Here is a 16,240-nt window from a genome sequence, read left to right on the forward strand (position 1 = left end):
GATGTGCTTCATATTTCTTAAACGCAAAATATATTTTCTACACCTTAATGGTGATATCAGTGTAAATAAGAGCTTCAAAATAGAAGACACGCTGCATCTCATTTCGCATATTGAAGGCTGCATACGTCATTGAGGCCATCTCATTTAAGAAAAGTAACCATTAGATTGCAAAGAAAGAAAGAAATTAAAGCTGTAGTGATGAAAGGGCCTTTGCACCCGGGGCCACCACCACCCGGTGGCCTTAGTGAATAGTGGGTGACATGCATGTAAGCGGGTAAATACAGTTGAAATATGGCAAAGTCATTTCGACGTGCCACACTTCCTGCCAACATGTGGCACTTTGACTATTACTGAATATTGCCATGTGGATGTCTTCAGGCTAAGACTATTATCAATCATGTAAAGTTTGGGGCAGATCGAACATTGTCTGATTTACAATAACTTTGTTTAGTGGCATTAATTGCATACTTTAGCACTTAGCCAAGTGTTGCATGATTTAATGTGTTTCTAGTATGTTTGGTACTTCATGGCATCCCTGATAGCACACATACATCTTGGAGACGTCTATTTGATGTGTGTGTTTACGTCTGGAAGATGTATTTTTTAGAGTGTTTGCTCATCTGCAATACATCTATAGGATGTTTCCTTTCAGATGTCAAATAGACGTTTAGAAGATGTCTTTAAGATGTTTATGATTTAGAATGTATGTAAAACTGACATCTTAAAGATGTCTATCAGATGTTTGTAAACAGCAGATGCTTTCCAGATGAAGTGATCTTTAACAGACGTCTTGCAGACATACGTGTGCTAATGTTTTTCTGGGAGTGAATTATTGTGCAAAGCATGCCATTTCCTGTTGTCAGCAGGTGGATATTGGCATAGAGGCCAAGACTCACCAAACATGAATTTTGGGGCAGATTGGACACTGTATGCCCAAGTTACAACATCTTCCTGTTTCATGGCGAAACATCGAACTTTGTCAGGCCGCCATGGACACGCCCTTTAGCGAAAACTCAAGATCTTTGCAATTTAACGTCACAAAGGCCTTTAGATTAGACAGACCAAAATATGATGCTGATCTGATTAAATCTCTAGGAGTTTAAGTACTACGTCTGGAAATGGCAAAAACTGCAAATATTTTGCAGAGAAAATTCTAAATATCTCACTTCCAGTTGGGTTTTCAGATTTTGCACCCAGGGACTTTTTTGTAGGTATTGTGCTGTTACATCTGTCTACCGCAAAGTTTCATGAGTTTTCAAGCATGTTTAGGTGCTTGGGTCCTAATTACAGTATTTTACACTTCATGAGGAATAACAGTCAATTTTATTACAGTGACTTTTCTTAAATAAGACATCCTTGATGATGTATGCATCCTTCAAATGTGATCTCCGGAGGATGCAGCCTCCAAAATGAGATACAGTCTGTACAATACTAGTCAAAAAAGTTTTTGAAAAGTCCTTTATGCTGATCAAGGCTGCATTTATTTGGTAAAAAATACAGTAAAAACAGCAATAATTGAATAATTTAAAAATATAATTTATTCCTAAGATGACAAAGCTGAATTTTGAGCATCATTACTTCAGTCTTCAGTGTCACATGATCCTTCAGAAATCATTCTAATGTGCTGATTTGGTGCTCAGGAAGCATTTCTTATGATTAAATTAATGTGGAAAACAGTTGTACTGCTTAATATTTTTGTGGAAACCAACTTTTTTTCACAATTCTTTGATGACTAAAGTTCAAAAGAGCAGCATTTATTTGAAATAAAATTGTTTTTGTAACACTGTACAAGTCTTTGCCACTTTTGATCAATTTAATGCATCCTTGCTGAGTAAAATATTTATTTTCAAAAACATCTTACTGACCCAAAACCTTTGAGTGCTAGTGTATGTGCATATGTATAAACATACAAATGTGGCTGAACTATTTCATTCTGCATGTATTTTTTATTAAGCTTTGTTACAATATTTACAATCACAGTATTCGTGATTTTCCATGTTCTTACATTTTATAAGGCACAGGACAGGTCTTAGTTATCTGTATGTTACACTGATACTGCATTTGGTAAAAAAAAAAATAATAATAATAATAACAATAATAATTAAACATAAGGCAGAATTTTGCAGTCCAAGAAATTAAAGATGATATAGAATCAGATGATTGCCATTTAATAAAGATGACAATTGAACATAGGGAAAATACATTGCAAATATTTCAAAAAGAATAGATTTTAGGACAAAATTGCTTATACCCCATAACCAATAATCTGTTTTGCCTCTGGATCAATCACTCTAGCATGAGTTTAATATCAAGCAGTCATATTTGTCTATCCACACAGGGCAAAGCTTATTAGTTCTACCTTAAACCTACACACTTTATAACATTGAGTCCTTATCTAATAAAAGTAAAACATAAATGCCCTACATTCAGACTAGTCCACATGCCAAGTGCTTTAAAGAACTTCAAAGTGCGCTTTCAATGAATGGGTTTTCCATCAAGGACTGTAAAAATGTCTTCCAAGGACTTGTGAACACACTTAAGGAACTCATGAACATTTCTAGCAGGGTAGCTGGACACATTGCATCCGATCCATTCATCATGGACGCCATAGCCCACTCCGAAACCATCAGGCACCACAGGAGCAAACCCGCCCAGACTGACCGCAGGGCTGGTGAGAGTACTGGTGGACAGGATGTTGTGGTTTATGGCGGCATATGCTGGATCCTGGTACAGACTGGGCAGTGCCATTCCTTTCGAATTAGCCAGGTAGCGCATTGCAAAAAGATGGCGATCAAACCCTTGACCTAGATGAAAACACACAAAGAAAAAACAATGACGATCAAATAAATAAGCTGAGAGTGAACCAAAGATCATTTCTTCTGTGGAATACAAAAGAAGATATTTTTGAAAAATATATTTTGTCCATACAATGGAAGTCAATGGGGTCTAATGTTGTTTTGAATCACAATTTCTTTCATTACATGGACAAAAATATCTTCTTTTGTGTTCCAGAGAAGAAAGAAAGAGTCAGACAGGTTTGCAACAACAAGACGGTGAGGAAATGATGACAGAATATTTCATTTTATCCCTTTAACTTGCTCAATACTGGTTAAAATAAACATGTCTTGCTAACAAAAACATCAGTTTTTGCCTCACAAAGACACCACATGAATATGACAGAGGTTGTAAAAGTGCTGCCCTCACCCATGGCTGCCTCTTTAGTGAGCTGCCCGTGGTATTTGGAGCATTCACTCAACAGCCCCTGTAACTGCTCCACTGTGTGCTGTCCGGGCTGCTGGACGAAGGCCTTGGCACAGCGCTTTGTGTGGACGCTAGCGGGACGGATTGTTTCTGTGCGACCGTGTTTAAAGGCAGCGGTGCTACAGGACTCATATGTGGCGACAGTCTGGCCATACTGCCGTAGGAAGCCCATCTGGAAAGCAAGCTGTGCAATGGCATCCGGGCTCAGCTTCTTCTTCTTAAGTTGCTCCTTTCCACCTTTCTTGAACTCCATGGCATCGATGGTGAGCTTTGACACGGCGGCATGGAAGTTCTCTTTGGCTTTTGTGATTCCAGCTTTTAACTCTTCATCAAGTTTGAACCCTAATCGGCGCACTGCAGAGGCAGAGTCCACAGATGCGGGCTGAGAGCCAGGGCCAACCAGAGGCTTCTCCGTCGTGTCCTTGAAGACTTCATTCTGGAAGCGGAGAACGGCCACGCCGTCACCCCAAGAGTGCTCAAAATTGATGGCCGCCTGTCCGTCCTTAGCCAAGATGATACTGAAGGACTTGTCATACCAACGGTTGCAGCCATCTCCATGAAGCATGTTGTGAGAGATGTGAATATGGTCTCTCATCACCTCCTCATCCAGGCAGAGGCAAAACAAAGCGGTGTCTACTAACTGCAGAGCTTCGCCATTTCCAGCATCCAGCAGTTTTTGTCTTAAGCCTGCCCAAGTGTCTCTATTCTCACTGGTTAGAACACCCAACGGGAATGAAGGAGCTTCTGTGGGGTCTGTCAGGATGTATTTCAGGTGAGCATGAACCTCAGCAGGCTTTATCAGGTTACCGTCCCGATCCAGAATATCAAACACATACAGGTTGCCTCGTCTTATTACGAGCAAGTGGTGGCCCTTGTCGTCTGTGAGGAGCTCATCACGCTTGTACTTGGGTATACGTGTGGAGTTGAAAAGGCGGAAGTACTGTGACATATCCAGAGGATAGGCGTTTACCATATAGGCTCCAAACCATGAGATGGAGGGGGGCACCCATCGGATCAGCCTCTTGAAACTATCTGTGTCACTTTTGGCCGGGTTAAGGTGAAACACCTCCGGCTCAAGCAAACCAGCACGAAGGGTCTTCATGAACCGGACAGCTGAGCACACCATGTTGGTGGCCCGCACAAGCTGGTCATTGTACTCGGGTTTGGGGTCAGGGTTAAAGGACATGAAGGGGTTGAAGTTGAGCACAACAGACTCCCGAGCAGACAAGTACATATCAAACCATGGAGCTAAAAAAGGCAAGAAGGAGAAATTCATTGATGAGGTTACAATTAAAACAAAATTCAATTGTTATTATGTGATTTTATATATATATATATGTTTATATCCCACCTGATATATAGCTGGTGTGCTTGTTGTTCTTGTCTAAAGTCACAAGTTCCTCGTGTAACTGCTTGCCTGCACCACTCTGGAAATCGCGTGTTACTTTCTCTGTATTGCTGTTGGATTTTAAGGGAACAGAAATATTTCAAAACTCAAGTTAATTCTGATATGAAATGAATAAATTGATATAGTTACCGTTGGCTTAGTACCTGTACTGTTCATCATTCAGCAAGGGTCTTTGGGCTGCCAAATATCTCCGTATGGTATCCTCCAATTTTGGAACTGGTAACCTGTAAAAATCATGTAAAATGTATATATTTTGGGAAACACATTCATTGAAAGTTTTATGTATTCATTGGTTTCGTATAATATTCTATAGTATTTTGTACTATACTTGAATCCTTTGTATTGTTTTGTAATGTTTCATATAATTTTGTATGAATTTTATCTTTTACTTGGTATAATAACACTACTCTTATTTAAAGATTGATTTTAACATTGTTTTGTGTATGTGCATTACCATTCAAAAGTTTCTGGGCTGTAAGATTTTTGTAAGAAGAAATTAATTCAGTGTGGATGCATTAAATTAATCAAAGTAAAGACTTTTACACAGTACAAAAGATTTCAAATCTGTTCTTAGGATCTTTATCAAAGAATCCTGAAACAAATTATCCCGTTTTTGCACAAAAATATTAAGCAGCACAAATGTTTTCAACACTGATAATAAGAAATGTTTCTTGAGCACCAAATCATCATATTAGAATGATTTCTGAAGGATTGTGTGACAGTGAAGACTGGAGTAATGATGCTGAAAATTCAGCTTTGCCATCACATCACATATTTACATTTTAAATTATAAATATATTTCACAAAACTACTGTAAACTGTCTTCTCTTGCAGTGACACTTGTGATAATTGATTGTTATTGGTGTTAATTGATGATTGTGATTGGATTCAGCTGATGGCTTTGAATTGCTTGTCTTTCTAGAAAGAGGGTGATTGTTTGTTGCATTTTGAGCACTGAGGATAGCAATCTGCTGAAACCTCTGCTCATGCTCCTCTGTTTTTAACTCACTTGCACTTTATCGCACCATGCAATTGACAAAATAAATTTTATATTTTTCCAGACTTCAGTCTTTTTTGGATTCAGTGTGCGGTCAGCCATTTTTTCTGTTTTGCAACAGTATTTTTGTAAAATAAATGCAGCCTTGGTGAATTCTTTCAAAAACATTAAAATATATTACCGAGCCCAAACTTTCGAACAGTTGTGTATAAAGCATCACAAGCTCAAGACAAATTCCCTTCAAGGACATTTCTTTCAAATAAATTTAATTCATTATTAACAAATGCAATGCAACCAATGTAACACGGACCAATGCTGAGGGAACGAAAATTGAGGCAAGGGGGGCATTTTTACGTGTAACACCGTGTCCCCATCCCCTCGTAGACGTTGCACTTTCACCTACATTCTCTTATATGACCTAAGACTGTCGTAGACATAAGTTTAAATATAATATTTCCAGCTAAAAAGCGATTCAATATCAAAGACACAACATCAAAGGACATTATCACAGAAATTAATTATCTGATGTGGGTTATATGTCATATTTGTGATTTTATGTAATTCTCCTACCTTGGTAAACTCTTCTGGTAGTGCATGGTCGGGACGACACTTTTGTGTAAATACTCAATCCCAGCTCCATCCTTACTACTGTATTGACGTTGAGTGCTCGTTAGGACTGACAGGGCAGGGTTATTCCTTAACAGGTTTAATTTACTCAGTGCTGAATTATATTGCGTAGAGAGCAACCCTGCCATCATACAACTTGTAATTTAATGAATTACGAATTGTGCTTTTCTTAAAATTCAACTTCAATTCCAAACCTTCTCAAGCTGCCAACCCCCTGAATGAATGCAGGCTATCTGACAGATCCTGTCGCTTTCGGTATGGCCAACAGTAATTAGCTGCCCGTGCTCGCTTATCGTTTCAATTTAGAAAAATATTTCAACAAACTTTAAAAAATCGTCTTTGTTAAGATAATTTTTCCCTAACGGCTTCCTAACAAAAATCTCCTTTTTTTAATATTTAACTAGTAACTTCCGCCTCACTAACTGTGACACTTTTCACAATAAAAGTCCCAATGTATATAAACAAAAAATATATGTAGGCTGATAAGTTGTGCATCTAATAATTGGAAATGGAACTGTCTCACAAAAAATAGTAGCAAACCTCTTTTTTTAAGATTTAATACGGAAATGTATTTTGACTCTATTGAATCTTTAAAAAACCTGAAAGGACAGTGACTGTGTTTACTTAATCTGGACTGAAAGACTGTTGGACTCTGGCATATTGTTTTATTGTTATATGACAATGATGAAAATTGTTGTTACTGTTTTTTTTCTTTTTTTCTTTCAAGCATTTAATAAAAAACAAACAAACATAAAAAACAATAGTAAGAGTAAAACGTAAGAGATTTTGCCAGAAATAATTTATAACGTATATTTAAATAAAACCATATATTTAAATAAACCAATCGTACGAAAAATATTTTTAGTTCATATATTTCGAGTATTTATTATATTCCTCTCATAAATGTTAAATACATTTTAACGCACTGGGGCTGCTATCAAAACGTAGCCCCGCCTTTTCGTTCTGATTGGTTCAGCCACAGATGAACAGTAAGATGATTGGTCGCCGGGTCCCTTTGGGACGCTGTAATCATGAACGACGGACGGCATCAATGGGAATCAGCCATCAGCCACATCAGGCGCATTGCCAGCATCATCTGGACCGATTGTGCTGTACGAAGCGCGACATAATTCTCCATATTTAGATTAGAACCTAGGCGAAAATCATACAGCTTTATTGTAAATTAAAATGTAACAATGTAATATAAGAGAATGTATACAAAACTTGACATTTTAGAGACCCACAGACGTATTCCTATTGCGGTTCATCGCTGTCTGAGTTGATAGTGGGGGTGAAGTGCTCATCCTCCTCCTCCGCTGTCGCGCTTTGTAACGAATTGTACATTTCAGCTATTATCATTCCCATTCAAAGGATATAATACCTGACGACGATTTTACAAATAGCTTGCATCTCATACGTCCAGACCGTGCATGCTTTTTGCATTGGGGTGTAAGGGTATTTGACATCTTGCAGAGGTAAGATTATTTGAATATTGCATGACGACACGGCATAAAACATTTGGGTATTATAACAAATATATTCAGAATACCAACAAGAAGCATTTTCCCCTTATGATAATGGATTTATATAATGAAATTATAAAATAATTTCTAAAAGCTGTTGTAATCATCACATATAGGTGCATGGGTTTCAGTATTAACCCTGAGATTAAATTTACAAACACTATGTTCTGACCTCAATTCAGCCTTGATCTTGAAGCTTAATCACAGTATCTGTCATTGCTCATACCAAATACCCTGACGGTATTGATATTCTTATTTATGATACAAAATCAAATTGTATTATTATTTTCTCAGAGTCAAAGCAATGGGAGCTCTAAGCAGACAGGAGTTCTTCCAGGAACTGGGATCCGGTTGCTTGCTTCCGACTGTCCAACAGGGTCTAGAACAAGTATGGCAGCTGTTACTCATCTGCCTAGTATGTAGGCTGCTGTGGAGATTGGGTAAGAGGGTTTATACAACACAGAACATGTACTGTAATTTTAAAGGAATTGTTCCTTTAAAATGAATATTATTTACTCTCCCTCATGTCATTCTAAACATGTATGACTTTCACTCCCCCTTGCCACTTGTATATTTAAGGAAAGCGAATAGTGGACAGGTGTGTAGTGGACAAAAATGCTATAAAAGCTCTATAAAAGTAGGTAATGTACAATGTACCATATCTCAAGTCTTTTGAAGACATATGAAAGCTTTGTGTCTTGCTTGACAGCTGCGATCCCATTCACTTTCATTGTGTGATAAAACACTTATGCTATAAATAACATCTTTTGTGTTCCATGGAAAGAAGAATGTTTCAAAATACACAACAGTGAGTAAATAATTACAGAGTTGTCATATTTGTGGGAACTAATCCTAAAGTACAACTAAAAACATGTAATTAAATTATGTTATGTTAAAAATAATTTTTCTCTCAGGTCTGCCCTCTTTCTTGAAACACCTGAGTACGGTGGCAGGCGGTTTTTACACTCTCTACCTGTTTTTCGAGCTACACATGGTTTGGGTGGTGCTTCTCAGCCTCCTTTGCTACCTCATCCTCTTCCTGTGTCGTCATTCAAGCAGCCGCGGACCTTTCCTGTCCATCACTATCCTCATCTACCTTCTTCTGGGGTATGTCCTCCTGTCACACTCTTCTGTTTCTTCATTTTTACAGAACACAGTATGTACAATGTAGTATGTATATTTGTTTTGTATATTACAGTGGAAATAGTTAAGATGAGGGATGAATAATTAGGCTGAAGGATTTGAACACTATATATATATATATATATATATATATATATATATATATATATATATATATATATATATATATATATACAATATTACAGTTTTTACTGCATTGTTGATGAAATAAATGCATAAGAGCATATATATATATATATATATATATATATATATATATATATATATATATATATATATATATTGTAATATTGTTAAATATTTAAAATAACGGTTTTCTATTTTAATATATTTTAAAATGTAATGTATTCCTGTGATGGCAAAGCTAATTTTTACAGCATTACTCCAGTCTTCAGTGTCACATGATCCTTCAGAAATAATTCTAATATGCTGATTTGGTGCTCAAGAAGCATTTCTCATCATTCTGTTTCAGAGAGTTTCATATGATGGATACAACAACCTGGCATAAAATGAGAGGTCAGTTTTTTATGTTGTTTTGTTTTCTGACAACAATGACCATTAGACCAGGATGCTAAATGTTTACTGTACTGAATTTTGGCTACATTTACAATGAAATTGCTGTTATGGTCATCCAGGTTCCCAGATGGTAGTGGCCATGAAGGCAATTTCTCTTGCCTTTGACTTGGACAAAGGCATAGTGGAGAAAGTTCCCTCTCCAGTGGAGTTCATGGGGTACATTTACTTTGTGGGAACTGTCATCTTTGGACCTTGGATCAGTTTCAACAGCTATATGGATGCGGTAGAGAGTCGAAAACTTGTGAGTCTCGAGTTTGCCAGCTTTCGTTCTAATGCAGTTCAGAATTAAAGATGTATAAGAGCATTTCCAATGACACTTTAGAGCATCTATCTGATCTTTTCTACAGAGTGTCTCCTGGTTTATGAAGTCAGTCTTCAGCTGTGTGAAGAGCCAGCTCTGTCTAGTCATTTCCAACTGTATTGCACCCTATCTCTTTCCCTATTTCATCCCAGTCTTTGGAGACAAGCTGCTCCGCAAGTGAGTATAAATTTGAGTTGAGGAAAAATGTATATTTTTAATATAACTGTATATTTTTTATTCAGTGAGCAGTAAGGTGTAAAGTATAGATGGATTCTTTTAATATCAAACATGTTAATGTTAATTGTTACGCTGCTATCTGTGGCTTAGTGAAGGTTTTTAATGTTTGACTGATCTGTTTTCGTATTTTTTCCTCAGCAAGAAGCGAAAGATGAGGTATTGTCCTACTTATGTTATTAATACATTTATAAATTTTGAACATGAAGAATAAAGACATTTTAATATAAGCATGCTTACGTGAGCTAAATTTACTTAGAAATACATATTAAAATAATTATGGTTAGAGAATTCTGAATTCTCCATTAATAAAATAGCTATTTTGGACTGTGTTTAATAATGCATTTCATTTCATATTTCAATGCAGAGGCTCTATTAAAAGGTAAGAAATGCACAAGCCTTTAATGTTAAAACTCAACAGTCTCTGCGGTTTTCTCTCTGATCTGTGATAACCTTCCGCTTGTGATTCTCCTCATCAGGTGGCTACAGGCCTATGAGAACACCTTGTCCTTCCATTTCAGTAATTACTTCGTAAGTTACCTTGGTGAAACGACAACCACACTGGCAGGTGCTGGTTTCACAGAGGAGAAGGACAACCTTAAGTGGTTTGTATAAATTATACAGATTCACATACTACCAGTCAGTGTCAGAAATAAAACAGGGGACATAGAAACAATGCAAAAATGAGAAATTCCTCCATTTTCATATTCACAGAAATCTAAATTGGCTTGATCTTATGTTTAGTATGGTTTTAGTGGCTCTTAAGGCACTGATGTGACTTACAGTGGCCATAAGATAAGTGTATTTACTGTCTGATTATATTATAGGAATTATTTTGTGTTTTATATTATTTGAAAAACAATTATAGAGGGCAAATATTGTTAATAACATATTATTGCTAGGTTAGGCAATTTCAAAGAAGCTAGCAATAGCGTGCTGCAGGGATGACAAGATGTTTTCACGTTTTATTCTACAAAATAAAATACCTCAGTGATACATCAGTCATGATTTTTTTAAGTTGTTACATGTTTAGAAAAAAGGCGGTTACTAGTGGCTAAATGGGACTACAGAGGCAGTCAGGGACATTAACGTTGTCACGCCAAACAGGTAAACTTATGTACACGACACGTTAGTCTGCTTTTGCAGCCTTGTTGTGTTTATAATCAATTGTGGTGGTTATGTTGAAATCGTATGACCATGCTGTAGTTCGTTTATAGTCAAGTCAAGTCACCTTTATTTATATAGCACTTTTTACAATGTAGATTGTGACAAAGCAGCTTTACATTGATAACTGGTACATTATTTTGGCTGCACAGCAGCTCTTAAATAGTGTCAATGCAGGCAGATCAAAGCACTGTTGAATATCAAATGTCAAGTCAAATGTCAAGTGTCCCCAACTAAGCAAGACAAAGGCGACAGCGGCAAGGAACCCAAACTCCAAGAGGTGACATCAGGTGGCAAGCAAGTGGCAAATAGGTGTTAAAATGGAGAAAAAAACCTTGGGAGAAACCAGGCTCAGTCGGGGGGCCAGTTCTCCCCTGGCGAACAGTGCTTTGTTACGAATCAGGTTGCTATCCGATAGGGTCGCAACATTCAAAGTATTTATTTCAGTTCCATCCAGTTGAGGATCGTATTCATCACACCGGTATAGGCGGTTTATAGCCTACGTTTAGCTTTTTACTTTTGTAAAGCTTGACCTTTTTATTTGTTTAGCTTTCTTCTTATTGTATTTAGGCTTTAAAATTCATAAAAGTTGTGTTCATTTGTGAAGATTATTTTGATGAACAAAACGTAAGAATCAGAAACTTTTGTTGGTCACAGAGCTTATTTTCTGCAATATTCCAACGAAAAAACCTATTCACTTTTTGTTGAAGGATGCTAAGTGATGCTCAATTCCAGGTTGGCCTACAAATATACATCATCCTTGCGGCACACTATAGCAAACTAGCTTTGAAAGCATAAGTACGCTCTCTAAAGCCACGACTCCTCCAAAAACATGAACGCGCACAGCCAGAGCAGAGTCTGCAAAGTGTCACGAGAGTTGGCATCTCAAAGGACATAACATTACAATAATATTGAACATAAACAGCCTACAGAGCTCTGACTTGTACCACCTGACTGCTGCAGATTCATTTTGCCGTTGATACTGTTGCCATAGAAACACTGTCTGAGCATGTGAACAGCTTCGAGTATGAACGTCACGGGTTGCCATCTCTTAATTATGGTAATTACGACGGTGTGAACGCAGCATAGGCTTGTTGTTTTGGTTCAGGAGGAACTGTAAAAGGCGGCTGCTGTTTGTTTGTGGCATCGGTGATGGTTTGTCTATAACTCTGCATAGCCTCATGGAACACGCTGATGACGTGTGATGTCTGCGCAAGCAGGGTGCGCGGAGGTATGGAAATACATAGGATGACAAGCAGGACTGAATGGAATGATTGAATATTTTCTTGGTCCTGAAACTTCCACAGAAGATATACAGTACAGTCCAAAAGTTTGGAACCACTAAGATTTTTAATGTTTTTAAAAGAAGTTTCGTCTGCTCACCAAGGCTACATTTATTTAATTAAAAATACAGTAAAAACAGTAATATTGTGAAATATTATTACAATTTAAAATAACTGTTTTCTATTTGAATATATTTCATATATTCCTGTGATGGCAAAGCTGAATTTTCAGCATCATTACTCCAGTCTTCAGTGTCACATGATCCTTCAGAAATCATTCTAATATGCTGATCTGCTGCTCAAGAAACATTCAATGTGTACAATTGTACAAAATATTTGTGTACAATATTTTTTTTCAGGATTATTTGATGACTAGAAAGTTCAAAAGAACAGTGTTTATCTGAAATCTAATCTTTTGTAACATTATAAATGTCTTTACTGCCACTTTTGATTGATTTATTGCATCCTTGCTGAATAAAAGTATTCATTTCTTTAATTTCTTTTCAAAAAAATAAAAATAAAAATTCTTACTGACCCCAAACTTTTGAACGGTAGTGTATAATGCTACAGAAGCTTTGTATTTCAGATAAATGCTGTTCTTTTGAACTTTCTATTCATCAAGGAATCCTGAAAAAAAAAGTACACAACTGTTTTCAACATTGAAAATAATCATAAATGTTTCTTGAGCAGCAAATCAGCATATTAGAATGATTTCTGAAGGATCATGTGACACTGAAGACTGGAGTAACGATGCTGAAAATTCAGCTTTGCATCACAGGAATAAATTAATTTGTCAAATATATTTAAATAGTACACAGTTATTTTAAATTGTAATAATATTTCACAATATTACTGTTTTTTACTGTATTTTTAATTAAATAAATGTAGCCTTGGTGAGCAGACGAAACTTCTTTTAAAAACATTAAAAATCTTAGTGGTTCCAAACTTTTGGACTGTACTGTATATGCAATTTTTTTAGACCACATCTATTATAGATGTGATTATAGATGTGATGAGTTTCAACCAGTATAACAAAAAGTGTTTATGAAAAACATTGCCTACCCTAGCTTTAATAAAAATATGAATAAGGTTTATTTCTGACATTGATATCATTAATATCACTGAAAGTTTATAATTGCCATTTACTTTTAATTGATCAATATTTCATGCTCTTCCCTTCTTTCTTTCTCTCAGTCTATCTTTTTGTCATTCCATTTCTGTCTTTTCAGGGACATGACAATAGCAAAGCCGCTTAATGTTGAGTTTCCCAGGTCTATGGTTGAAGTGGTCACTTCCTGGAACCTGCCCATGTCCCGCTGGCTCAACACCTGTACGTGATTTTTTTTTCATTTGTAAATTGGCTTCTCTAACAATTTTGTAATTAATTAATTTAAACATGTATTTTAGCTCCCAAAAGACTTGAATGAACAGATTGACCAGCTTTTACTTAGAGCAGGCTTTTGTATATTTTCATTACCTCCAAGTATACGAGTAAGTCACATTTCTCTTCCTTTTTAGATGTGTTTAAGAAGGCTCTCAGATATGGGAGCTTCACAGCCATTATCTTGACATATACAGCGAGCGCTCTGCTACATGTGAGTGTGCTTTTTTTTTTCTTTTTACTTTGCTATTTTCTTAATTCATTTGAATTTATTGCATTCTTTCTCAAGTGTACAATAAATGCAGTATTATATTTCTGTGCATACAGGGTCTAAGCTTCCACATTGGGGCAATATTATTAACACTAGGCTTTATAACATATATTGAACATGGTGAGTATCTGTTCAGGTATAGTTATTTAATCATAGACATCTATTATTGCTCATGTCACTGTTTTCAGTTATTGCAATATGTAATATCATTATAAAACGTTTTAATCAGTTTATAAAATGTGTTCTTCACACTTTCAGCTTGGATTTTGGTTGTATGTTTAATGGACTTTGCCTTCATTCTGTGTTTCAGTGCTTAGGAAAAGATTGTCAGTCATTTTAAATGCATGCGTCCTCTCCAAGAGATGTCTATCTGACTGCAAACACAGACATAAAAAGGTGTAGTATATGTCATTATCACTATAGAAGCACTTGTGTGAATACCTTTTAAAACATACAAACATAAAAAGCCATAAAAAAGAGTAATCATTTGAATATGGTAAAATAAACATATTTTAGTAAAAACTAAAGTTGTAGATTATGTCTTTAAAAATGTACCTTTTTTCTTTTCTCTAGGAATTGTGGGTATATTTAATTAATGGGACGTTTAGCATGTTGGCAGTGCTACATGTAACATACCTGGGCTCTATTTTTGGCTCCAGCACAGATGACACGGATTCGGATGAGGTAAAAGCCACTTCTCCTGAAATTCTATGGCCCTTACTTTCTGTGCAGGTTATTATTCATATTTGTTTAAAATATTTTTCTTTTTTCCGCAGGACGGCATGGCTAGCCACACCATTCAGAAATGGATGCAGCTCAGCTGGACGAGCCACTGGTTGACCTTCGGCCTTTGGGTCCTGTATCGCCTTATTCTATAAACACTTAGACCTACATAGACGAGGAGATATTGGGAGAGGATAGCAATAACTGTGATTGGAAATTTTATATGACCTTACCGTAGAGGAGCCGTGGCCATTCATGACATCACTGTGAACTCTGGATGAGCGTGACTGCGGACCAGAGTCCTCAAATCCAGGAAAAACCGCAGTACAGTTAATATTGATCCACACCACTGGTTTGACATGAACAGAACTCTACAACTACCAGGATGTTCTGAAGCTTCCTAAAGTAGAAAAAATCATCAAGACCTTTTTACAAACCACAGCAATCCACAATAAGTGTGAATATTGAATTATTCATAGTCAATATTAATGAATTGATCAAGATTTTGTTATGACTGACTAATAAAAATTGTAGTTGTAGTAGGTTTTGTTTGATGGTTTAGAACAATTACCTTTTAGTGTGAAAAGAATATAAATATTCTCATTGATTGTTTCAGAAGCTCTAAAGTCAAACTACTCAAATCAAGTTTTGTATTGCATCTATTATATGCATCTATTCAGACTGTTTGTTTTTTTTTGCCACTTTCATATGGAAAATCAACTAATGCTAATGCTTTTCCACTAAAGCACACATTCTGCGATTCACAATCAGATTATGTCCATTACGGTTCTCATGTGCAACAAACATGCCAAGTGACTTCTTTTAGTCATAAGTTCATCCTCATAGGGCTCTGAATGAACAAGTGATAAAGTTCACATCCTCTTTATTGTATGAGTTGTTTAAATGGTGACAGTAAGTCTCTGGGTGAGTTTGAAACCCTTTGAGACACTCGAATACTGAGACAGTATTAGCAGTGTTTGATAGTTTCTTATATTTAAACTTTTTAAAAATGTAAATTATTTACGGCAACAAGAAACGGGAAAAGGAAAAGTATAAAGTGTGTTTTTGTTTGTGTATTTTAATCTTTTATTATTATTGCTATTTGGTAGTGAATAGAGTATTGACATCATCAAAACATTGAATTAGATGGATTGTTTTATGGATGGTGTGTTTATATATTAGTGCCAAACAGAACAATAATAATTAATAGCCGATGAATGAATGAACACATTTTCCATTGAATTACACTGTTGTTAATCCCTATACTTTTATTAGTGAATATTAAATAAAGAGTTTAAATTACATGGATGATTTTTGCTGTATCATGTATGTTTGACTGCCAATCCAC

At 36.1% G+C, this 16,240-nt stretch overlaps 2 protein-coding genes across 3 annotated transcripts; one reads left to right on the plus strand and one right to left on the minus strand.

Annotated features, from left to right (window-relative positions):
• Positions 1-1,926: 1,926 nt before the first annotated feature.
• cpt2 (carnitine palmitoyltransferase 2) lies at positions 1,927-6,732 on the minus strand. Its single transcript, XM_048208951.1, has 5 exons — positions 6,237-6,732; positions 4,813-4,893; positions 4,613-4,719; positions 3,205-4,509; positions 1,927-2,804 (listed from the first exon to the last, which is right to left on the minus strand). Exons 1-5 carry the CDS (start codon positions 6,422-6,424, stop codon positions 2,476-2,478), a joined length of 2,010 nt encoding a protein of 669 aa, XP_048064908.1. The 5' UTR covers positions 6,425-6,732; the 3' UTR covers positions 1,927-2,475.
• Positions 6,733-7,039: 307 nt separating this feature from the next.
• On the plus strand, positions 7,040-16,196 carry porcn (porcupine O-acyltransferase). Of its 2 annotated transcripts, XM_048208954.1 has the most exons (15): positions 7,040-7,768; positions 8,111-8,256; positions 8,731-8,923; positions 9,432-9,475; positions 9,595-9,776; positions 9,883-10,013; positions 10,212-10,229; positions 10,438-10,452; positions 10,550-10,675; positions 13,747-13,847; positions 14,036-14,112; positions 14,226-14,289; positions 14,480-14,565; positions 14,743-14,853; positions 14,946-16,196. In XM_048208954.1, exons 2-15 carry the CDS (start codon positions 8,121-8,123, stop codon positions 15,045-15,047), a joined length of 1,386 nt encoding a protein of 461 aa, XP_048064911.1. In that variant the 5' UTR covers positions 7,040-7,768; positions 8,111-8,120; the 3' UTR covers positions 15,048-16,196. The 2 variants fall into 2 exon arrangements, with proteins under 2 accessions (XP_048064911.1, XP_048064912.1); XM_048208955.1 differs by lacking the exon at positions 7,040-7,768 and having other exon boundaries at positions 8,118-8,624.
• Positions 16,197-16,240: the final 44 nt, after the last annotated feature.

The sequence above is a fragment of the Megalobrama amblycephala genome, linkage group LG12 (genome assembly GCF_018812025.1).
Source record: "Megalobrama amblycephala isolate DHTTF-2021 linkage group LG12, ASM1881202v1, whole genome shotgun sequence".
In the NCBI taxonomy this organism is placed as follows: domain Eukaryota; kingdom Metazoa; phylum Chordata; class Actinopteri; order Cypriniformes; family Xenocyprididae; genus Megalobrama; species Megalobrama amblycephala.

Bases quoted from the DNA above. Each gene is read 5' to 3' on its own strand.
- cpt2 (XM_048208951.1), bottom strand. From the start codon at position 6,424: ATGATGGCAGGGTTGCTCTCTACGCAATATAATTCAGCACTGAGTAAA. The intron at 4,894-6,236 runs GTAGGAGAATTA...TGATTTTTACAG, and splicing joins TACCAGAAGAGTTTACCAAG to GTTACCAGTTCCAAAATTGG. The intron at 4,510-4,612 runs GTGGGATATAAA...TGCCTTTTTTAG, and splicing joins GCACACCAGCTATATATCAG to CTCCATGGTTTGATATGTAC.
- porcn (XM_048208954.1), top strand. From the start codon at position 8,121: ATGGGAGCTCTAAGCAGACAGGAGTTCTTCCAGGAACTGGGATCCGGT. The intron at 9,777-9,882 runs GTGAGTCTCGAG...TCTTTTCTACAG, and splicing joins CGGTAGAGAGTCGAAAACTT to AGTGTCTCCTGGTTTATGAA. The intron at 14,854-14,945 runs GTAAAAGCCACT...TTTTTTCCGCAG, and splicing joins ATGACACGGATTCGGATGAG to GACGGCATGGCTAGCCACAC.